Source organism: Battus philenor, unplaced genomic scaffold (assembly GCF_028537555.1).
Source record: "Battus philenor isolate CCGP_79_NKW_IND1 unplaced genomic scaffold, ilBatPhil1.0.hap1 SCAF_6, whole genome shotgun sequence".
Lineage (NCBI taxonomy): Eukaryota > Metazoa > Arthropoda > Insecta > Lepidoptera > Papilionidae > Battus > Battus philenor.
This window is the reverse complement of record NW_027181726.1, coordinates 14,095,629-14,122,463: the sequence shown is the minus strand read 5'-3', so window position 1 is coordinate 14,122,463 and position 26,835 is coordinate 14,095,629. Positions and strand designations below refer to the sequence as shown.

General features: G+C 32.4%; 1 protein-coding gene across 1 annotated transcript in view; it reads left to right on the top strand.

Moving 5' to 3' along the window:
- Window positions 1-26,835, top strand: part of LOC137930620 (uncharacterized) — a 490,177-nt gene that overhangs the window by 279,318 nt on the left and 184,024 nt on the right. Inside the window, exon 4 of the mRNA XM_068773917.1 lies at window positions 15,670-15,806. Within this exon, the coding sequence (XP_068630018.1) occupies window positions 15,670-15,806 (137 nt within the window). The remainder of the gene's footprint in view (window positions 1-15,669; window positions 15,807-26,835) is intronic.

Genomic DNA, 26,835 nt, shown 5'->3' with positions numbered 1-26,835 from the left:
AAATTTGTTAGTGGAAAATCAGTTAACTGGGCCTTTTGATAGCGTTAATACGGACTCAAAAATAGTAGTGTGTAAGCATTAGTTAGTTTATGGTAGAGATAAATCTTCCTGTTTTCGTAAAATCAAGACCACAAGCCGGTGTGGCCTCTCAATAGATAGACCGACGACATATTTAAGGACACGGGAAGTCGATGTATACGTGCAGCGCTAGGCCGGTCTTTTAGCAATATTTTGGAGAGCTCTATGCCTTGCAGTGGGCATCCATAGCTCATATTTTCGCTAACAAACTGTGTACAGTATGTTAGCGAAAAAAATAGGGATTCTCATTAACTATTATTACTAGAAATAAGAAACATTTGTTTATTACACTACTTAAACGTAAAATGAGTAATAAACTTCAAAGTAAATGTACAGTGTTGTATATCTACAACATAAAGTTTTTAAAAAAATAAGTATTAAAAATATTATATAATTTTTTTTCTATTTTCCCTGTATTTTAGTGTACTTATCTGCAAGGTAAATATTTTTTTAAAATATAAGGGTTCAACATTACGCCTAAATTACGTTTCCAAAAAGTTATATTCGTAGTTCTGGGTGTACGTATATATTTTATAGTCCCATAAGATATCTTATACCTTCGTTCTCTTAACTTTCAAAAACAGCATATCAAAAACAGTGGCTTTGATTTTCCGGCCGGCTTCTACATAGAGACAGCGTTCCGAGCCGGTGGTAGCTTACTTGCATATAATGTTAAAATAATCGACTATTCAAAAGCGCATGTAAATGACTACTTAAATAAAGATATTTTTGAATTGAATTCAAAAAGAGTTCTAAAAAACGTAAAATATCACTGGGGTTAAACAATTTAGAGTTCCTCTCGCATAATAGTTCTTTACGCATGTTTATATATATTTATATATGTGACACTGGATATATTTTACAATATTTAAACAATTCAATACAGTTCGGGTTACACTTTAAACTTTATCATTGTTTTAAACGGTTAAATTGTGTTTTAAATATATGGCCATAGCTACATGTCATATAGTGAATTAATGAGTCAGACAATTCATAGTACAATACATTATAATTTTCTTGTTTAAAATTTTGTTAAGATGAAACAATTTACCCATAACTGATTGCTATATAACATTTATTATCCTAAACTAGTTGTTGAAGTCTTAAATGTTATATGTCAGTCAATAAGAGATAAAGTAGTTACATAAATATATACTAAGTAATTCCGCTTTTCATGGCACTTTCTCGTAGCACGCTTCAGAGGATTAAAGGCGTCATAGTGCATTACACGAGCCGTGTGAACAAATCCTATTTTACCCGCATGCACCTCACTCTGAATTTGATTTGTGAATGCATCACGGGTCGCTACTTTCTGACACACAACCCAGATGTATAATCTGGAATCGAATTTATTTACGAATCGAATTAATATAACAAGTGAATTACAGTAATCCTACTTTGAAATATTTTAGCTTAACCCTTAATAACCTAGAGTTTCAATTTTGATACCACTCTTTTAAACCGAATGTTCACATTACTATTAGTTTTTTTATAGGTTGGCTGTACGTATTTTACTATTGTATAATATTCTTTCCAACGAAATTAAACCCTCAAGCAAAAACACAGTAATATTAAAAAAAATCACTTTCGTAAATCAGGCTACTAAGGGTTAAAATCTATTCGAAGCTGTTTCTATTTAGATACTAGCGTCCCTGCTTGATTTATTTTTCATAGTTTTGCTACATAGCATGTTTTTTTAGCCCATAGACTGTAACTGCAAAAGAAAGGCCTCTCCGAAGATACATCTATGGAGCGATATACCATAATCGCCAAGTATGGCAGGCGGGTTCCAGTGGCAATCCGATGTAATTAATGTACATAGTGTGAATTATATAAGATTTTATACCGGGAGTAAAACCCGCGACTTATAATCGCAAGTGTCAGTTCTCTACCGAGCTGGTCAACTGCTGGCAACCGGTCTTATTGGAAATCTATTGGAGGGGCAGAGGAACCCTTTCGGATAAAATGTCTGTGAAAACATACAAACTGAACATAGCTCGGTACAAATTGACTCCAATAAATACTTTCAAATCTCTTAACTGAACACATGTATTACATAAATCAATAAATCAAAAAAAAATATTTTTAGATTCATATTGTTGAAGTCTTTCGTGAAGTCGCTTATGGCTTCTAATTCCTTGCGTATCACAAGGCACTGTCCGTCGTCGCGGGCGTCTTATATTAGATTAAAGTAAACAGATTACGAAACAGGGGTCGCCGGATCGATCCCGTTGCATGACATACATAATTGTTTATTGAATTATTTATACCCATAATCCTCGGAAGGGAATCTGCGAAAGCTTTATTATATCAATGGTGTTTTGTAGGGGTGCAATGAGTGAGTCACGTTTTTTGAGGGTAGTCAAGGATTATAGGCAGGTGGAGATTGAATTGGACTTCCGATCGACTGTCATCTCGCCCTGTTGAGAGATCGTTGTGTTATTTAATACTATGTGTATAAATTATTATTTATTTATTTCACACTATGTATATTGTATAATAGCGGACCTCTTGAGATTTTCTATCAGTTACCCATATATATGCATATAAACATATAAGTAACAATAGACAGGCAAGCGCATAACTAATTACGTACTAAAGTAAAATGGAATTCAGTTAAAGTTAAAATCAATTTCAGTCGTTCTTGTGTAAGAACAAATTTGTAGTGTTTTTATACGTTTTATTTATTAGAATTTTTTAATTTTTTTTGAATTAGAATAAATTTTATTATTATTAATTATAAGCGAATAATCTAGCATGTATCCCACCCTATGTATGAGCAGTGGCAATCAAATATAATTTATGCTAAAAGTGTGAATTATATAAGATAGTGTACCGGAAATCGAATTCGCAACCTATGATCACAAATCTGTCCTTTATCGCTGGACTACTACTAGTGGTATTTTTATAAGTAAAAGAAATAAGTCTAATATATTATGTACCTGAATGTACATATTTACGTCAACAAAAGTATATCACAGTTAGCGTAGGAAATGTTTAAATTGTGTTGCAATTTATTTTAGAAGCTGATGTAACGATGTACATTATCCTAATAGTAACTGATGTCTGTCCTTATTTGTATTTTGTTACACATTTTTTGTAACACAAACTCTTAGAACACATCTGCTAAATAAGAACGACCGTACTATTGGACCAGTAAAAATGAGTAAAGATGACGATGACGGTTGGATACTCATACGGCATTTAACTTAATCAAACGTCTGTATGTACAGTCGGAGAAAAAAGTGTAAATGTTTCTTTCTTTACGATCGCAATACACGGAGCTAAGCTCCCGTGCACCTAATTTGCCAGCGAAAGAGCTGACGCGTGCTCGCCACGTGCCGTCGTTTCGACCAATCGCCAGTCATTGTTTTGGCAATGACGTCATCACAGCTCACACGGGAGATGATATATTAGACTTTAGTACAAAGGATCGTAATTAGTTTTTTGATGGGTGCCCTTCAATTTCGTTTGTATGTGCAACTCTTTATGTGCTATATAATTGCTAAAAGGGATCGTGTTTAATCAGTAAACTGTTGCGACTGAACTTTTTACTGCTTTATGGTTCAGAGTAATAATAAAAAATATTTTTATTTATATAACAGTAATCATTTTCAATGTTAGAACTAAGGTTTTCTCTCACAAAGAGAAGAAAGGAAATATTTAACTTCTAAATAGACTGATTATGTGAAAATTGTGACTGATCAATATCATATAGCAATATTCGTTATTAAATATTTTACATCGCTATTCAATAAACGATAAAAAGGCGTTTCAACTGCAACTTTCAGGCCTATTTCTGGCTCAAATCAGTAATCCGTAAGATCGCTAATTTCCGTTTTAATTTCAGCTCTAGCTAACGTAAGGCTTTACCCCAAGTTAATGAATAAAAAAATTATATTTACTCGATTTTTGTATATGTAAATATTGTATTTTTTATTTGTCGCCTTACTAGAATACAGATGACAGTTTTTAATACACGTAAATATTCACTTTCATATCTTAAAATTTAATTATCACACACGTTTAATTTTATTGGGAAACTTAAATTTAAAATTGAAAGGGGTGAGTATACACACGGGGTTGATTTGCGATATTCGTTAAATATTTGTACACACTATTTATTTGTGTACACGGCCCCTGTACAAAGCACCCTTTGCACCCTCATTTTAATACCTAACGCCTAAGCAAACTCTGATAGTACCTAAGTACAGGGAAGTTGTCAATAAGGGATGTTTGGGAACGAATTAGCGGGGGTGTTTGGTTCTCTGAGAAAATGTTGGCAGACTTTTTACAGTACAAGATAAACACGACTTGAACACATCAACCAACACTCACACTGACGTGAAATAGTAAGGAAGAATATCTATCTTACACGTCCATATTTGATTACTCATACAAATAAATGTGTGTGTATATATATATATATATATATATATATATATATATATATATATATATATATATATTTGTTTGGAGGACCGGAAAGTAATGTCGCTTTCTTAAGTTAAATTCACACGACTACTTTTTAACAAGTTTTTATTTCTAATCAAGAATATATTCATCTTCGTTGTCAACAACCTTTTGCCATTTAGTACACAAATCTACAATGCCGGATCGGTAAAAATCAATCAGTTTTTCTGTAAAACATGTCGACAGAAACGGCATTACTTCCCGGAACCCTTAATATATAGATTACCTAGATGTATACACTAACTTATAGATTAATAATTTTAGTGTTACTTTTTAATAATCACGTGTATCGATATTTATTAATTTATTACAGTTATTATTTGTTTATGTCACGATTACAATGGCTTCTACCATATTCTGAGCGCAAGTTACTAGAAGCTAGAATCAAATTGCATCCTTATAATAGCAGACGAACGAATATAACTGACATAGTCCAGTTGATTACCGAGTTGAAGTAGCAGTATGCAGAACACATGTCTGCAGTCTTAAAATTTAGAAAAGAAGACCAGGAGACGCTGTACGTATGTTATTTCTAACAGATCGTATTAGTAAACTACAGTAGAAGACTATCTCCAGCAGTGGACGGAATACCTTTTCATTACTGATCCAATATCTTTTCATTACTGATTCAATCAAGTAGAGTTATCCCGAGCGTAACCGTCTGCGAGCAGACCAATGATGCTCTGGTAATACGTATTGGTAGTAAACCTTTGTTATTAATCACGGTATTAGGTGAGGTGAGATGTTTCGTAGTATAATCATAATTTAAATTTAGAAATGTTTGTTATAATTACTACCATTGAACAAAAGTCATAAATTAATGTGTATACTAATAAAATGATGCTTAAATTCCTTTATCGATTTGTATATTAAAATACAGATTTATCTCTTCTTTTTTTATTTCACAACAAAATGAGGCGATCAATCAACGTCGGGCACGCTTGAAGCGGCCTCCGGTGTTGACAACCACGAGATATTTTTAACGTCCTAATATCTTTCTTTTTCGGTTTGCCTACCAATCATGATGATTAGAACTTATTACCGAAATTAAAGAATTTTATTTCTTTAAGTAGAAACGGAGACAGTTCAGAGCTATAAAATTATTTTTTTACGACGTAAAGTATGTATTCTATTAAAATGACGTATGATATGTTTGATGTTACCGGATTAGTGTTTTAACATTCGTTTTGTTAGAATATTAAAAATCCTTAATTTAGAAGTCGTTGAGATCCCCTGAGAATCTGAGGTAACATATGCCGTATAGTACCCGGCTATAAATCTTGCACATCGACCTTTAGAAAGAGACGATCGGCTAATTTCGGTTTCGTAGAGCGTTATCTCTGTCGCACGAAATACAACGACTGACATAACGCCACATAGGTAGTGCGAAACAATTCACTTAAATTCGTTATCAACAACCTTTTGCCATCTAATATACAAATTTTCAATGCTGGAGCAGTAATAAACAATCGGTTTTTCTGTTGAATATTTCGACAGAAACGACATTATTTTCCGTCCCCCTAATACAATAAAGAGCATTAAATAAATGAAATTATATATTCATTTTTAATTTTTAAATGTAGCGTCAATGTAAACGTCCTATATACGTTTGTGATGTGAAATGATATTTTTAAAAATAGAACTAAATGAAAATAGGTCGAGAATGGTCGAGAAAAAAGTCCGTAACCAATAGAGGCCGGTACATAAATTGATAGATTACCGGTACAGGAAAAAAGCTTGTGATTGATTGTTTCATTTCGCGAAGGAGATGGCTATAAGAGCAGTGATGCAGCATCCGCTATTTTCTTAATATCTAGGTCAACGCTGTAGAAATTTTTCTTCTTGTTTTATTAAATTAGAATGATATTCTTTGTTATTGTATTGAATTTGTCTCAAATAATAATAGAACACAAGCTTTCTTTACTTACAAAAGTGAAACGATATTATTATAAGTAAACAGGCCTTCCTGGCCACTACGACCACAATACTTTAATGTTTAATCATTCTAGAGCGCTTAAATTCAAATTGTCGTTCGAATTATCTATCATTATTAAATAACTTAGTGGCCAGTACGAAGCGTGAATGCTAGAAGTGTAATTTAAAAACTGAAAGTTCAATAAGTATCTTTGATATATCTTTTTTTATATCAAAACCAAAAGTGTATATGCAATTGAATTTATGATTGTAATTGAAAAACTTATTGTAGGCTGTTAGGCATGTCTCGTTTCAGCCCATAGTCAGCCACTGGAAGGCTTATACCTAGTACCTCTATAGATATCTTAGGGGAGCCTAAGATATCCCTTGAGGGTGTACTATAATCGTCACATTTGGTAGCTCCCTTGGCGATTAGTGTGGTATTATAGTGCGTCGAGGACGATACTACTCATCCTCAAGAAACTTGCTTGTGACCGTGTTTGTGCTATGATTAAAATAATACTTTCCGGACATTCCAAAAAGTTGATGTAACTAGCTTGGAAATAATTTACGGTTTTCTGTATTAGATAATTTTTATAAATTTTAATACGTAATTTTTATTTTTAAATTATACCAAAAATCTTTTTTTTTCTGTATATTAAAGTTTCAAAAGATTTCAAGTATTATTACATACTTGAATTTTAGTACGTTTGTGTAATGTATATTTTGTAATATTTTAAAATTAGGTATTATTACCTTTGAAAAAAAAGTCATAAATTAATGTGTATACTAATAAAATGATGCTTGTATCTCTTGTATCGATTTGTATATTAAAATACAGATTTATCTCTTCTTTTTTTATTTCACAACAAAATGAGGCGATCAATCAATTATATATAAATAGGTATTAAACATTAATAACACATTTGTTGATAAGTTTATATGACGCATAATGTAAACACGTTGAGAAACAGTAATCTTCACGTTAAACGGTCCTATATTATCAAATTTTTACTTATTACATTAAATAAAACTCTTCATAACATTATTAAGTGTAAACGAAATTAACATTTCAATAATAAAAGAGCTTTTTCGTTAAATTAAAGCACGCGATAGCAAAGTTAGAGCGTTTAATAACTTAGAAATGTTTACCATGGAACTTGGGCGCTTAAACTCTTTGTAACTCCCGAGACGACGTAATTCCCATTTTAGACTTCGCAGCTTTTTATATTTGAAAACGAGAAGCGAGGTAGCTTTTATTTAGAAAATATTCAGTAGACAAAATAAGTTAAGGTTGCAATGGCGTAGAATAATTTTTCATCATCATTTGAACCATAAATTGTTGACTCCAGGACATAAGCCTGCCCCACATGTTACCAAAAACACCGAAAGTAGTTTAGAACCTTCATTCAGCATTTGTCGATGATTCTATAAATATTTAATGGAATCAGGCGTTATTTTGCGGAAGTCTATCCTAAGTAAGAAAAGGACCAATATTTAGCCACTTCCGCGCATGCAGTGGTAGTTGTGCAACAAAGTGCACCACCCGCTAGCCCGCTGATAAATGCGCATGCGGCAAACAATGCGAATTACACAATTGCCACCGTTAAATAACTTAACACGTGTTTCACTCATCCACGGTGCATTTTCAGGACTTATGTTACACCGATTAGTGCCAAACACAGAGTGACAGTGATTTTATAAAGTCTGTGAGGTCTTCGAACGCTGTGCTTGACGGTCTGTGGTCTTCACTCCAGAAGCATAAGGTCCTAACAGTCAACAGTTCTGCGCACTATGTTTCCTGTGTCAAAAAATCTTGTATCAATTTACAATAACTGTTATTTTTAATACAACTGTTCTTGTATAGGTACCATCTGTTCATCAACGACAATAACTAAAGTTTGCTACTTATTTGCTAACTATTTTAGAAAGAATTTCACTTTGTTCGATATTTTTATATTTACCGTTAGTTACTCATTATTGCCCTCAATATTTTCACAAGGAAAAAATCTCTTGGCCCAGCGCGGTCCTTTTTTAGGGGTTAAGTTCTATAGTTAACAATTATATTATCGCTCACACTGCATGGAATATAACTTGGAAGGCCACTGGACATCACACACAGTGTCTAATAAATCTGAAATGGGATCATATGTCAGGTTTAATGACGATTAAAAATATAAAACATAAATGTTTTTCAATTATTAACTACCACTTTCCGCAACATTCGATTTCGACATGACGTTTAATTATGGGACACTCTGAGCCATAATTTTTTTAATGGCCACCGCTATTGGGGGCCTCTTGCTCTCTGGGCCTCTGTTTATGGGTCTGGGCATTAAAGTCTTATTTATAATTTATAATATTCTTAATTAATGTACGCGTTTAATTTCGCATTTTATCGCAATTAAACTATTTATGCCTATTTACATAACATTCAGTTTTATTTATTTTCCCTGTTTTACTTTTCCTTCTACTCTTTTTATATCTTATCTGTTCTGTTCTTGTTCTTTATTACCTTCATTCCTATTAATTACTTTCTCAATTATCGTCCTGAAATATTTGAGGACAGCAGGCCTTAGGCCAAAAATTAAATGCACTATAAAGGTTGTTTTGCAAGTAAACGTAAGTAAGATAAAATATTTACGCTAGTGGACTCGAGGGTGTGTAGGGCTACGCACTCCCCTGTCACTTATGTCAACTTGACAGCTGACAACTTGACAGGTGCGAAGAATTGGGCGCGATGTGACGTTTGCGGCGCGTCAGCTTATCGGAAAAGGGAAACGTTTCTGTCCTTTGAATTCGTTCAGGAATGTGTGAATGAAATCATATTGAATATCTGTGGTAAGGGTGTGGTCTGCTTTTAATGCATATTTTATATTTTTGTAAATGTAGATTCATTTCATTCGTATAAGACCTTATAGAAAATCTGTTTTGACTTTGGCTGCCAGATATTTCTGGATAAGACAACGCTGGAAAATTTTTATGTCAGTAACATTGTTAAGATAATATTTCCATTTCCACTAAGCAGCATTTTACAGGTCTACCTTTATGACGACACAACGACTTGAACCAAACTTCTGTTAAATAACTGAAATTTTATTACTTTAGAGTAATAACTTTATTGTTGGGCACCTGCCTCTTTTATGGATTACAAAGAAGACCGGTCTGAAATCGCAGAACTTCCAAATTAGAAACATTCGGATATATGTTTCTGAAAGAAATGAAAAGGTGTTATTATACAGTTAACTGAATATTTATTAGCAACTAGCTGTACCCGCGACTTTTTCTGCATGGAATTTAACAAAAAACTTAATTGGTTATTAATTTATTTTCGTTTAAGATTTTTTTTCTGTAATATAAGTAAACTTAAGTTACTCCTTTGGATCAGCCACCTGCCAGTATAAGTCTCGTCCAAGTCGGTCTGTCGATTTCAGAGATTAGGCGGAACAAACAGGTAGAAAAATTTCAAATAATATTACTTTGGTTTATTTACCGTATATATGTTAATAAGCATTTAATAAAAAGCGATTATTAAAACATTACTAACTGGTGCTCCAGTAGAATACGTTAGTCCTATAAATAAAAAGAAAAATAATGTACCTTATAAATTTCTTAGCAAAAACTTACACAAGAAGTATATTCTAGATCGTTCTAGATTGTATTAGTTATGATGTATCGAAGTATTAAAGAAACCACCCTACAACGTCAAATCTTGACATTCGGCACTTGGTATTTGTTGAGTGTGTGTAACATACGGTTGCCTATTTACGAAACTAATTTCTGAGTAATGCTCAAAATAGTGCGGACCAAGGAGGCGGTCGAGTGCCGTGTCTTGAGACTATTTTAGTGCATCTTAAGCTATGGACACACAAGTGTAAATAAATAAATAAATAGAATTAATCACCTAAATAAAAAACAACAACTAAAAGTGAATTTATGTACTAACTTAATAGTCTGTAACATTGATAACTTAGTGAAGAAAAACTTAAGACGATGTTCCCAAAAAGAGAAGATCATGAAACAAGAATATAATATTTAAAAATACTTTTCTGTTTTACATTTATTACTGTTAACTAGATACTTTTTTCAATATTATTTTTTCAATTCATGTATGTCTCTAATAGCAAAAACTTTTTTTTATTTACAATTACAATTTTGAGCTGCCAAAGAAAATAACGCAAACATAAGGCATAAACCGAGCATATTATTAAGAAATGATCTCTTACATCACTATATGATTTCATTTTTATCTCATTCAGGCAACCGATATGACTTCATATTAAGTATTTAGTTTGATCATATGTATATTAAGAACCTTGGTGAAAATGTTTTACATGTTTTGAATTCACGACAACATAATTAAAAGATGATCAAGTAAAAGCTCGAAAGACTATCAATAACCATCGACTATCGAATATAAATTTAATGATAAAGCCTCTTTCAACATCAGATAAACTCAACACGTCTTATCAACTAGAATAAAAGTCTTTCCTTGATTAAATTTATTCGATGATTAAGATAATTCCTTCAGACGTAGGATGTTCAATGCGACATATGCCTCCTTATAGATTGGCCAACAAACAAGGTAATTTTTACATATTTTCGTTGTACGCGCTTGCTTCGTTCGAGGCACGCCGACTACATCCATTAAGCTATGTCAATTAGAAATTATATTAAAAGGCGGTATAAGTACTTTACCACATTTGAAATAAAATATGAAATCTGACCTACAGTTGTTAATGTTAAACGCTGCAATGTGTAAACACCCTTATTTAAGATAATATCTGATAGACGCTTGTTTGTTTCCTGTCTTAAATTAGTCGTTTCGGAGAGACATTCGTTAGGAACGCCTCGATCATTTAAAGACTACTTTTAAAAGAACAGTAATAAGTATTCTTTTGTGTGAACAATATTTGTAAAACTTTTTAAAAAGAATATAAATCTAAATCTTGATCTTTTATAACTATTCTGTGACAAACCTCGTAACCTTTATATAGTGTACTTTAAAAAACTTATTTCACGGAAGGTCATGTCTATAATGTACCCTTCATGAGATGGTATACTTTATTAAATCGTATTTATAAACCAATATCATGTTTCTTTAATGCTTCAACCATTTAAATGTTTTCGCAAGTTTGATAAATAATTTTTAATTAGTTATCTCTTGGCATTTTATTATGAATTGTGATCGTTAAAGGATAAGATGCAATACATTATTTTAAAAGAGAAAACCTTCATATTATTTTACTACCTCGGATCATTTAAATTAATCATTTAAGGACGACACAAAATTACAGGAGAGACAAATTTGACAGATTTGGAATCAAATTAACTTCTCCTAAAATAACATTGTATAACTTAAAATAATGCTAGAATTCTGAACTGAGAAGAGCTTACAACATATTCAACGACGTATTTGTTTTTTATACGCGAAACATTTAACCTTTGTCTCGCATGATGTTAAGCATTGACGAGGTCTACATTGGCAAATGCTTGACTAGAACAAACCTATTCACTCTTATATTGAAGACTCCTAAGCCTGGAATCAATGACGCCGATTGACTATCCGCGCTATAAAAGTATTAGCAAAACGCTTAGTGCAGGTGAAAGAAATTTTATCCATGTATGGGTGTCGTGAATCCGTACATCTTGTTATCCAATGAAAGAAAGGAGGCGAGACACACTCTTCAAAATGCAGCCTGTAGAATACCGTGTTTTTTTTGTGTACAGTTGCAATAATATTTAACATAGTATTTCGAACAATACATTCCACTGCGTTTAATTCAACAACTTCAAGTTCCAACTACGATATGCTATGGACAACGTAATAATAATAAAATTTAAGTCTTAATTAATAGAAAATTTTACAAAGGTCATGTTGGTAATAGTTAATTGTGCCGACTTTTAAGTCGAAAATTCATACCCCCCTCCTACCGGCCTCCAGGGAGCGACTAGACTGGAGTCGGTAAGATACGGCCAAGGCTAATTTTCAATTAAAACTTCATCAAACTTCAAGCTAGAAACCGGAACTTAGGGATACGGCTTAAGTCATAAGAGTAAGCGTTTTAATCCCAAAAAAAATTACAAGAATAATATTCACCGTTCATTTAGAACTAACCATGATCTCCATGGAACTTACGTCTAAGCGTTTTAAGAGTTTGGTGGCCTCCAAAGAAAGGAATAATGTGACACATGAGCCGAAAAACTTGACCACGTTTATTCGAAATGTTATTAATAATTAAATTCTTATTTTGTTTTCATAATTTACAAATTTCAGAATTCATTACATGTTTATTCAAGTAGGTATTTAAATGCTTTTTGATATCAACGTTTATTTTAACATCATAAGTAGTAAGCGACTTGGAATGCAGAGAAGAGACGACCAGAAACTCAACAGTTGCTCTTTTTAAATAAAATATAAGAATTTTCAAAATATATATATTATAATATCGATCACTAACAAACCAACTTTCACATATTTCGATCAAATAAAAACTACTATGTGTGCTAGAATAAGAATATTTAATAATATACTTGTAATTTTAAATTTAGAACTATGTAAAGGAATGTCTAAGACATTTTGTGGAACTTTAATACATGTGCGTACAAACCTATGAAGGATTTGTTAACTAATATATTATACTATACAACATTACATTGTTGCATGTATGACACAGCATATAAATATTTTTCACTGCAACGCAATTTAGAAATGCGTACATACAACATGTCATAGATAAAGCGTATCTCTATGACGCAAATGTTATCTTTAAAGATATTTTTCTTCTCCCGCTATTGCTTTTCCACTGTAATAACACGGCTTAAAATAAATCTTTGCTAACCTCGCAAATTCTGCAGGTAACCCTTGGTTCGTACTAAAGCTATAAGAATATAATTAACTCAAAAATGCCGTTCATGCAATAAAATGCAGACTATTAAAATTGAGATAATAAAGATAATTTTACAAGACTTAGTGAAACAATGTAAAGAGTCCATGAAAAGGTACAAAGTTTAAAAAAGATAATCGATCCGACGGATGCACGCGACAGTTTTGCAGTGTGTGACTTGACGTCACAAGTATACTCGACCAAATTGGTTTTTCATCCGACACGCTCGGAGCGGCTGGTTGCAAGGACACAAGCTGTGTCGACGTATTTTGTATCCATTTTGTGTTTAAACGGTTTTCTGTAACTTCTTATTTTAAAATGTATTTTATAGTTCAGTTCACTTCTATGCAGTTAAAATCTTCAATACACTGAAGATTTTACTGAAATAAATATCCATATAATACTAAAAGATGTTAATATTTTATTATCACTGAAAAACTAGATTGCAATGATTTTATAACTAAATTTAATCTTTACAATTCTAAGGTGAAAGTTAGGAAAACCAAAAAATTGCGCAGTTATTTAAACTTGTTTATCCTTTTTATTATAAAAGCTATTATTTTTTTATTTTATTTGGAAAAGTAAGTATACGTACAAAATAAGATTATCTTTAGATTCATACTAAATATTTTTTTCACGGATTACGAATACATCTAAGCTATTCAATATATTATTGTAAACTCTTACAAGTGTACTCATGGACAAAACTGCAACAAAGAGTGAGATTTCACACGCCTTTTATCTATTTCTTAACATTGTTACGAAATACATTATTTATTATTCTAGACAATCAACGTTATTGTTGAACCAATGATCAACCAATGGAGTTTCATATGCAGAATCCAATGATTCTTAATACACTATACTAAGCCTTAATGAATTTGGTTGAATAAATTCAAATGATAGTCGTAAATTATTTATAATTTTATAAAACTGGGTGACAGTAAAATGATACGTAAAAATAGACTGACAGAACAAGCCAAAACTGCATCGCAACATAAACTGTCAATATAAAAGTATAAAAATAAAAAAAATAAAGAGGTTTTAAGTGGACTGTAAGTTGCTAACACTTATATTTGAACAAATCGTAGTCTTGTTGAACGGAATATTCAAAACAGTTTTGTGTATTTTGATACGTACATCACATTTAAACTTAAACTTTATGTATGCGACTGTATTCGATGGAACATTTAAATACAGTATTGAAACAAAACATCTCTCTCCGTTCTGCGAGTTATGTAGAGAAGTTGTACCGGAGTGAGGAAATTGAAGCCGTTGGTAATATCCGTAAGGATGTTCCATCGACTGGCGGTCCACTGTTTACGTTTCTCCGTCAGAAAACTTTGCAACGATTGCGCTTTTCGATTTTGATCTTTCGTAACAGACTACAAGATTCAGATATGCGACTATAAACTTACACGTAATAGAAGATACCGTATTGTTAAATTTTAATCGAATTTATTAGTATTAATAAAAAAAATGTTAATTACTATATATGAAGGGCCTTTATATGTATATATAATTGAGGTAGTTATTATTAACCAAATAAAATACATTTACTTCTAAAGAGATGTACGAGGGAAGAATGATATTAAGTAGAGTTTGAATTTAATAATAATATTATTTATTTTTTATCTTTGACTATTAACAGTCTCTACTTATAAATTTGCGTAGGTGTGAATATGTTTATTGTAATTATGTTAGTAGAGTTTGAATTTAATAATAATATTATTTATTTTTGATCTTTGACTATTAACAGTCTTTACTTATAAATTTGCGTAGGTGTGAACATGTTTATTGTAATTATGTTAGAACCTTGAAATAGTTTAGATATAGTAAATTATATAACAATGCGTAAAGCAGGATACTCCTCAAAATGTAACTGAAAGAAAATAAAATCTTTTGCGCGCTACAATAATATTTGCTATCAATAAATTAGTTCATTTTTACAAGTAGATGTATAACTCAGATGAAAGATGAGCGTTGAAAATGGCGAAGAAATTACGCATGGATTAGACTTAATGAAATTGAGAAATAGTTGTGATTTTATAAATATATTAATATATATTTAAACATTGAATTAATATATTATATATACTTAGTAAAATTTGTTTGCTAAGTAAGCAATGCTCAGCATGTTAGCAGACGCTCAGTAAGCTGACGCTTACTCAGTAAACAGATGTTCATTGATTAAAATGTGTCTTAGTAGGTGCTTAGTAAGCAGATGCTCAGCGAGTAAGTTAGCGTTCACTTAGTAGGCGCTGACTAAGTAAGCATAGTGTATTTATAAGTAATTAACCGCGAGGTGTTGTTGCAGCGTGAGGGAGCGGCGCGCAGCGATGCGGAGCGCGAGCGGCGCGCGCGCAGCGACTGGGAGGCGCGGGCGCGCGGCGCCGAGGACGACGCGGCGCGCCTCGCAGGCAAGCTGCACGCCGCGCAGAGAGAGATCGCCAGGTGAGTTCAAATCTTTGTCTTATAGTTACGAGTTGTCGGAAACGCACTGACTTAAGAAGACCTTGCAACAAACTGAGACGGGTTTTTTTGTGGTCACTCTTACAACATCCATTATTATAATTACATATATACAGTTGTCCATAAAAATGGGTCGTATTTTAACATTTCAAATATAACCACCTTTTATAGAACTAATCGTATTATTTATCATGTAAGATCCTTTCATATCTTTAATGAAAATCTTATTAAATTACTTTTGGGTATGACAATAATTTCTAATTTCTAATGTCTTATTGAATAAAAAGTAATTACGTATGCACATTGAAGGACCTCCGACTGAGCTTGATAGACGACCTTGTTGAGGTTGTTGGATGACGCTGATACAGCCTTCGCTTCCAAGCAGTCCTATTGGAAATCTATAGGAGAGGTCAATACCCAGCATTAGACATAATGACGAGGAAACGCTATTTGAACTTTATTGAAGCAAAGAGTCATGGCCAACATAAAACGATGTCAAAATTATGGTCATCTGTCAAAACATTGACTTTCGAAAGATAATAACATGTATATAGCTTACATCGTTTAAAAGTATTTATTTAATTTATTTCGCATTCATTTATTTTTGCTAAAATTATAATTAAAAAGTTCGCAACAAATAATTACATTCTTTCCTAATCGGTATTTGTAATTTGACTCCGTTCAACGCTGTAGGGGGGGCGAAGCAGTGTTAGGCTCACGTACCGATGTTTTACCGATACGCTGTCGATAAACGTTTGTTGCGTACCGATTTAATTCAATTCGACCGTTAAACCGCCATTTACTCATTTGTGTCGATTTGTGTCGATTTTAATGACCAAGTTGTATTAAACTTATCTGCGGTTAAAGCAATCGTTTTGTTTCGATTTTTAAATATATTTTAATGGAATTCCCCTTTTTTACAACGCTACTATTTATTTTTAAAATTGCTCTGTTCATAATGATGGGATCATTGTAAACATTAGTTCAAATGCTGGTACACTAATCTCAAACAAAGGGTGATATGTTTAACTAACTAAGGAGGTTTTATGCGATTTTTTCTCGAAGTTTTTTCCCTACTATTTACGAGCAGATGTATCGTTATAAAATTTACACTATGTCTGCAGATTGGGGAACCAACATTACCCTACGGGTTTAAGTCGTATTCTTTAATCTGTGTAATATATTTGTTCTTATTGATTTTTTATTAATGCATCTTAATTTATTTCGAAACATTAGATAGTTTTTATTAAGTTATCGAACACAGAACATGTATAAATGTAATAATTTTGATATATATAGATAGGCACAAATAATCAGTTTACGTTTCTTATATTATACAACTTTAAACTATTAACCATGCAGTATTGTATTGTGACGTTAGTTTTATGCAGATTTTATTCATAATCATTCAGCCATAGGATGTTCATCATTGGACATAAACCTCCCAAAGATATTTCCCATAAAATCCAGTGTTATCTGATGACGTTAACAATGTCATCTGTTCATCTTCTAAATGGATCCTTACGTATGCTTGCCACTTCATGGTCTCCATTCCAGAAAGTTAAAGCACTAGCGGCTGTCTGTTTCGCTGACTTTTGCCGATACTTTTGTTTGTCTTCGAATCTCGTTCCTAATTAGATCTTGTAAAGGAATTTCTAACATAGCTTTCTTCATCGTTCATTAGCTATTGTGAGTTTGGCAATGAGGCCAGAAATGAGAGCGTGGTTCCGTACTGCAAGTAGACCTTCATAGTATTTCGTTCATTGTAATAAAATTGATTTTCATTTGCTTACATCGCAATATGTTTTTATTTTTATCTATTAGGCGAACCAGAAAGTAATGTCGTTTCTGTCGACATATTTTACAGAAAAACCGATTGATTTTTACCGCTCCGACTTTAAAAATTTGTATACTAGTAGGCAAAAGATTATTGATATCAAAGGTGAATATATTGTTGATTAGAAATAAAAACTTGGTAAAAATGAAGTTGTGTGAATTTAACTTAAAAAAGAAATTACTTTCCGGTCCCCCTAATACTTGACGTTACGAGTTCTTTGGATAGAACATCAAAATAAAAAAGAGGTCCCCCAAAAATAAGTTTTATTTAAATTGACTGTGCAATAAAGAAACACATTAAGTCCGACCGCGAACTGCCTGTATTACTTACATACAAATAATCTGGTATGATCTCCCTTCGAACTACACCGTGGGGTCTACAACCCAAACCTACCACACGCTGGGATACGCGTACGCTAGGGGAATGGTGATGACTCATTTGTCATGAAGGTTGTGTATTTATTTTTTCTTGTTTGTTACAAAACCGCTATATTTATTATAAGTTAAAATAGTTAAAAATCGTCACAATAAGTTTATAAAATGATAGTTTTTATTGTTATTAGTATTGACTAAATACATAAATTAATCATTGAAGAAGACGTCTGGATATATGAAATCTACATTCAGCGTCTTATGCGAATATTATTAAAGAAAATCAACAAATTTTAAACGCAAGATTTCTATTGTTTTATTTTATTAATGCAATTAAATCTAAAACAAAGCATAACACAGCAAATACTCTAAATAGCGAAAGATCATTTTGCGATTGTAGCAAAAACAATAATCAACAAGCTTTAAACAACACTCCGGTAAACCTTATTAAGTTAAAAAATTAGTTCACTACTTAGAATTATTTTCAAAAAAACAGAGAGAAAAAGTTAAATAAAAGCCTTCGTTAACATTTAAAAAATCAAACAGAACGAACCATCCATTGACGAATTTTATTTTAAAAACAAAACAGCACTAACAGAGCTTCATCGAAAAATGACGGATGCTATTTTTTAGCATAAAAAAAACATCATCTATTTGCGTAGTACTTAATAAAAAAATTGGAAAGAACACTGGCATAAACAAACACGGACGGTACCATAGATAAAAAAAGGTTTATTGGACGCACAGCCAAGCGTCGGTGAACGCACAAAGCCAGAGCGCTCGCCGCAGAACGTTGCAATAACTGTGACTGTATTTTTTCTACCGAAATGATCGGTTTATTGCGCCCTCGGAAATGTTTTGACGAATCGAATTCAACCTCCTTTCGTGGTCGTGCCTTGAAACAGATGCCCACTTTCCCATGCCGTCTGATTGACACGGGATGCCTCTCGAGGTTAAGCGATTCTATTACAGATAATGATGTTGTAAGAACCTATTTACGTGGACTAAGCTACAGTTTTTTTTCTGTACGAACGAATGAGTTTCACCTTTTATGGACAGACATAAATTCCCCAGTTTTATTATTACTTATATAGGGATATATGATATCATTTTCTTTTGTAAATTATTGCTTATTTTTTTTGTAAAATTGAAGTAAATTGTAATAGTTCTCCAAAAGGTATTGTCGTTTGCAATAAAATAGCATTTTTAGCTAGATAGCTTACAGGCTAGTAATAAATAAATAAGAAGGCTATAAGCTGTTATCGCTGATAACAATATTAGATATGTCTTTTTAGCCGTTAGTCGCCCACTGCAAGGCATAGGACTTACTAAAAGGGAGATATACCATAATCGCAACGTTTGGGAGGCGGGTTGGCGATCGCAGAGTTTTATGATACGCAGAGAACGCTGCTGCGCATCCTCTGGAAATTTTTGATCAGTCACAATCATATTTAATCAAAGCACAAAGTTTGAATTAAATAGGAGTGCATCCCGGAAAATGAACCTGGGACCTCCGCCGCTGGGCTATAATTGCCCCAGCATCGGCATTTTATTATCTATTTTTATTTCTTGCATTTATCATGTGTTTGTCAATAATTTTTATAAAGGAAATTAAATTATAGCGGATATATAAACAAACATTAGAGTACTTAAACCGAACCGGGCTTTTATAGAAATAAAAAAAATCAATTTAAAGTTCACCAGAAAGTTGAGCAAATTGGGTCGAGTGTGCAGCTATCGACGAACCGTAAATCCCGAAGTTAGGACAGCCAAAGTCACGGCCTATCGGTAGATTGCGAGCGCTTATCGTCGCCAGTTAAGTTCGAAGAGATCGAACGGAATCGAACCCGAGACCGTTAATTACCGTGCGATGTGGCGTAAGCCATTGCGACGTAGTACGCAGAGTTTCAAATGAAATATGCTTTTGCGAAAGTTTTATTGCTCTTTCTCGTAAGTTATTACATAAAAAATGATTTTTTAATACCAAATATTGTCAAGATAAATATATTTTGGAATTGAAAACCTCTTTTTAACATAAGCATTTTACGATGGAGGTTTTAGTTCAATATCTCAAAAACATATTTTACACTTATTCGCCATTTCCTTTTCGAAAGCCTTGGGAAACATTTCAATCGTTCGGTCTGCAGTGTTTTTAAACATTAGATATAATTGAAACTAATATATAAACTCAAAAGATACGCACACATAGGCATATCCACTTTAAAATTGAATCTACCCACAGATTCAAGACTTTTAACTATACAGGGATGATGTAAAATCTTTAAAGGTGTTTATCTCATTTATCGACAAAAACCTTAAAGTTTTTACACCTATTTCTTATAAACCTGTATAAAGTGATCACTGTGAAACATGTGCCACTAAACACTCAGTAAATGGCTGCTCTCACTCCGCCAAACACCGAGTTACATGGCGACTCATAGCGAAAGCAACGGGGGGATCAAAACCGACCAGGGCATGACTACGACCACTCTGACAAGAGTCCTCGACACAGAAGACTGACACATGTCAAAATATTAAATTTACTTTTTTCAATTGTACTGCAACAGGCCAATAAACTCTGGCAGTACAAGACCTGTAGGGCAGATAGTAAACAATGACTAATATTAATATGAAGTTATCCTATATAAAATTTTAGAACACTTTTTACTAGTACATTATCGTTACTTTATTTATTACTTATGAAACCGCTAGTTTTTGTGTAGGGCACCATACATTTATTACCAGCAAATGAACCATACTCTTCTTAAGAGCTTTTATGTCTTTATATATGCGACGAAATTGTATTTAAATAATCAAAGAAACATACCACAGGGCGTAATATAATAAATACATTGTTTACCTTAAAATTAAAGCTCCCTTATTTATCAAGTTCCACAACTATATACTACCTCTATCTCCTCGATAAGCAATCGATTCATCGGCATGTCTGTATACATTTCACGTACAAACATCAATATTCATAACGCCCCAACAGCCTCGTTCCTTGGCACCGATATCGAGCGTTTGTTAAATCAAACGATGTACAAATTAGATCAAAGGGATCAGATATCCTGATTTCATTATTTGCTTACATATATATAAAGTCTTATCTTAATTTCAAGAATCATAAAGAATCGACTAAGTTTATTACCTTGTCAATAAGGCCTTTATTAAACTTCAGTCTCAAAAACAAATCTTTTCTCTCTGAGAGCAGGCTTCTATCTGTGCAAAACATTTCATACATTATATGTCTGCCATCCATCCAATGAGACGTGATTTTCCTGCAATTCTTTAGGTCACCTGGTGTCGGGTCCATCGCGTTGAAAGAGAAGCCGGCAGCATGTTTAACAAGGCCCTCTTATTATCCTTTCATCTGCATCGACTTTCTCTCTCTTTCTTAACAAATATTTCTAATTGAGATATAAAATCATCTTGTAATATTGTCTTCACATACTAACTAGAATAACAAGCACCGAAATCGATAAAAAATCAATTTACATACTCGTACATACCATGTGCGTTGCAGTTAAAACTATTTTTAGAAAACAATAGAGAAACATTCCGAATACATCTTCAACCGTGAACTTGCCAGCGCTGATCCCGACCTAATCCACGGCTAGCTATTTACGGCCCCCTTCGCTCGTAAAACTTATAAATAATAAACGGTAAGCAGTAAAAGTCGCGGGATGCGCGTTGTGTAGCGGGGATGGATATCTATGTGTTACGTCACGAAATGTGTTATGTCAGTAATATATGTGCTATAGTTAAGTTGGTGTTGCTTTATAGCTTATAAGCAAGATTATGCTATGTAGTAATATGTTACAAAACATAGGGTCTGCTTTGATAAACATATGATAACTAATATATACTTATGCAAATTATTAATGTCGGGCAATGGTGGACGACTGAGATATGCGACAGTAGGTTCCCGGGATACAATCGTATATAATTCACATTATGCATGAATTATATAGGATTGTCAATGCTCGCAAAGAAGTTTCCAGAGGATGGGCAACGGCGTTTTCTCCTTACCATAACATCCCACTGCGATCGCCAACCCCCCTGTCAAGGGTGGCGATTACAGTATATCCTGCCATAGATATCTTTGGGTGAGGTCTAAGGTCTGCTTTGTAAAAGGCGTCTATGTGCTGAAACGACGAGACGTTGAATTCAAAAATCGAACACAAGCTTTAACGTATCCATTTAAAAACTTCTATTTGTATATCATTTTGAAATTCGAACCATTTTGATTAACTTTTACAAGAAACGTGTAATGTGGTGTGACTTGTGGTCATTTGTGTCCACAAAAGAGGAATGTCAGAAAAGCCTTTTTACGAAATAAACTGTTACGAAAGTTCCAAACGCGTTTTCATCTGTGTAGAGCTCACAAAGAATTCGACCTAAATTTTCTGTGGTATATTTTTTGTAATTTACATATTTGATAGCAAAATCCGTTTCGTCATCAATATAATGAATTAAATAATTCAATATTCATAATAATTCAATACATAATCTAGTGTTTACATGGGTGACAATGTGATATTTATTAAACGTGGTTATACGTACAAAACCGAAGCTATATAATTAATTTTCCATACAGAAAGAATCCAAAATAGATTCTTTATAAACTTCTTTAAAATAGAATCATCTGGACATCGACATGAAATTGGAAATATATGTTTAAAAATTGTCATTTATTTCTAATGATTTTCTGATTATTTCGAGGATTTTAGTTTAGATTTAGATTTTTATTTAGATTTTTAAGGGCTCTGATGAGAAGCATCTGGCGTCTTCCAATGAGATTGCATATGACACTTAATATTTTAAAAGCATATTTAGCGGTCTTTTTAATAGCCCTTTTTTTATCAAAAACTTCAATTTCAACAATCTTTTTTAGTTTTAACTGAATACTGTTTGTAACTCTGTCCAATTATATTAAGCATTTGATGTACAGTCAGCTGTTACATTGAAAACATTTCAATAGAATAATAACTCTGTCACTGGCACTCGACTGAAAATAATAAGAAATTTGATATTTTCTTTCACGCTTCTCCACCACCCTCTTATACACCCTTTAAAGCAAGCCGTCGAAATTTAATATCACGGAATATAGAAGTCCATTATAAGGTTCTGATTTCTACAAATATTTTTTTTTTTATCTAAGATATAGCCGCTGTTAAACTTAAAATAAAATACAAAAGGATCTCTTAGAAGTCATACAGAAACAAGTACTTAAGTAAATTGAGAGTCACAAAACGGTTAACATTAATCACAACAGTGCTGATCATCATTATCATCATCACCATTTTAGTCGTAGGCGTTCCTTAACATAGGCCATAGACCCTTTTATTTAAGACCAGTTGGTAGCTCGCATCTAGACTCTTCCAGTGACCTGTATAATATCGTCTATCTTAACAAAAGTCTAACTCTATTTCTGTTAAAGTCCACAAGGCTATAAACGTTGAAAGATTCGTCGAAATGAGTTGGCAGAAACAGGGTGGTCCATGAAATATGAAAATGAAAAACTAGGTTGTTGCAACACTTCACCAAAGATGTGTATGTATATGCAAAGTGACGAATACTCAGGGTGGACGAAAGTCTACTACCAATGTTTGTGTTTTATAATAAAGCGCTTTTAAATATTATCTAAAAGATCATTTAGTTTCCTTTAAGAATTTGCCTATTATTTTGCACTTGAAACATTATTTTATTAAAAAAAAAAATATGATTTGAATTTTTCGAATATAATTTTAATTTATATCTCGTTAACCCTGGCTGCTAATAAAGCTTTAATACAATACAAAAACATACATATACAATATTGACGCATTCAGGTACATTTGTGTACAACACTGCCACAGAGACAAAGCACGGAAAACTTGGATGTATATTACAGGATGGCAATATATCTATTGATATAGACATCGCTGACAGTTAATCTCAAAGGACACAAGCATGACGAATAAAATATTTGTATCATTTGATATTTGCCTCGTTTTGATATGACATATTATCGAACACTATGATAGCATTATCTGTTTTATAAACATACTGTGTCATTCTATATTAATCACCGTCATATGTAGAATTTCTTACTATTGCTTCGTCGCAACTATAACATCTTGCGGAGCATTGTAATTTGAAAGTTAAATAAATTAATTTTATCTTATATTTTACCATCTAAAACCTGCAACCCTATTTACAAGATGGTTTAATTTTATATCTTTATTTCAAAATAAATCTGTCAAATATTTATTGTAATTATACATATATACATAATTCTAAAACATACATAATTATTCTTTACAAAAATTTTAACGAGCGTCGAATAAATTTGAACTGAGACACCCCGGCTGTGTTCTGTAATTGTCTGCTTTATTTGTAAGCTGACACTGGGGGTCGAGTTTCCCCTATCCAAGTTATTACTTCGAAATATAAAACCTCTTTGACATATTATATTGAAACATAATGACCGATGGAACTTAAAAAAGGTTCTTTTTATACGAGACGAGACTAGCAATAATTTCACATCGATACGGCCTTCTTAGTTCGAATTTCCCCGCAACATTGCATTGTCTTGAGAATTTGGTAGTAATGTTAGCCTAGCCGAGTCTCATCGGCAAGCTGTCTGTTACTGACCGGGCTATGCAGAGTATTATGCTGTAGACGGAATATCTCTACAAGATCAAATATTAGACCACAACTAAATCTTAAAAAATTGAAAAAAAATTATAAAGCTGTTAAGTTTTAAGATCGATTAAATTAAAAGAAAATTTAAAATTTTAATTAATAATAATAACTAGTAATAAAGATAGTAATTTTAAATTGTTAATCAAACTAAATGTTATGAAAGAATGTGGCGAAAGTAGATAGTCGCTATCTGAAATGATTGTTAATGAGAGGAAGAAAACGAGAGATAAAGTGAAGAATGAAAAGACAAGTAGTAAAAATAATTGTGAAGGACGAGAGAAGAGAAAGCTGATAAAAATCAAAATGAAAAATTGTTGTTATAAAAGTCCCTGTCCAAGATATGATCAACAAGAGGCCTACAAAAACGGAGACTATAAAAAAGGTACGTAGACAAACAAAAGTAGCCGACAAAGTCCAGTGGATTGCCAAGTCGAAGTAGCAGTGAATGGACCACTCGCAGAACTGATGGCCACTAGATCCTTAAGGTTTTAGAGTAGAGAGCCTCCAACACAACAGGTACATACAACCTTATTAAGTTTGAAATCACTGGACGTATGTTAGTCTATGGAGGAGGCCTATGCCCAGCAGATATATATATATATATATATATATATATATATATATATATATATCCTAGAGCTGATACAACGATGATAACCATCTATTAACCCTAGCATAAATATTAAATTTATAATATATTCATCAAACATGCGCCGCATAAACGAAACAAAACAAAAGTTAATATCAGTTTAATTTTATTGTATCCATATTTAGACGAAAGCATTAATAATACATCGACCTTTAAATCACCCAACGTTATCGTTAAGTTGAAACTAATTGATCTTAATATTCTCTATACGAGAACACCGCTCTACATATATGTGGAAGGTATTTATAAATCATTTATAATAACATTTGGTTGTGTTATACAGTAAGGTTATTTTTAGCTATTGTAACATATTTCAATGAGTTTTGTATATTTGTTTACACGTGCCAGCTTTACAACCATTTGATTAATCTTCTGTTAAATCATCTCAATAAATTATCCAATGTTATGTGCGACTTTAAGGCTATATAATAAAAATGAAATTAATGAAGGCAACAACCTCTTTACGAGTAGATTTTCATGAAATCCTTTCTTAGCTTACCTAAACATAAATAAATAAGTAATTGTACCAAATTTTAAGTTACCAAATCTTGTATTTCCAGAGATATTGTGATGAATGCGTACATGGGTTAATATTCTCTTACATCGATTTATAAGTGTTATGCTATAATATCTTTTCCTTGACATATAGAACCGTATCGGTGTAGGCAATGAAAGCCTCATTCCAACTTTAAGCTGTTCTCTGTGTGTATCAAAATTGTAACATTTTGTTTTATAAAATATAAAATCCTCAGCAATATCCTCTTACTCTCTTATATCTCTGCTATTTATCTTAAGAAATAAGTTGTTACACTTTATCTTTTCCTGGAACTTTAAGATATAAGCCTTATTTGTAAGAAGATTCAATATATCCTCATTTTAGAAATTTAGAATTTTCCGTAATTTCGCTTGCATTACTCACACAGATTTAAACTAGTATACCATATTAAAAATAATACTAGCTATGTTACCTTCCGAATACATTTATACATTAATTAAAATATGTGCATTAAAGTATAGTATAGTATACCCAAAAGGTATGTACTAGTAATATACCATATCATAAAATACTATATACTATAATACTAGTATATAGTATTTTATGATATGGTTTAATTTAATCAAAGATTAGATTGATACTTGTAAAGTCTATCGAAGTGTTTTTATAGATTTGTACAGCAAATATTCACGGGAAAGGAAAAATACAAAAAAAAATCAATGTAAACACACCCGTAGACTTGACGATGGAAATTAAACAGCAAATACCTCCATCTTTGTCACTTCTCGAATACAATACACATTTGCGGTCATGGCGGCTTAGTTTGAAGGAATTTGAACTCTAATCTAAAGTTTTAAAACACATTTGTACATAGCAATCACACATTTGTACATAGCAATCTTCAATGTACGTAACAGCGTCTATATCTGGCAACAAATACATAAATATTACTTCGTAGTATAGTACCC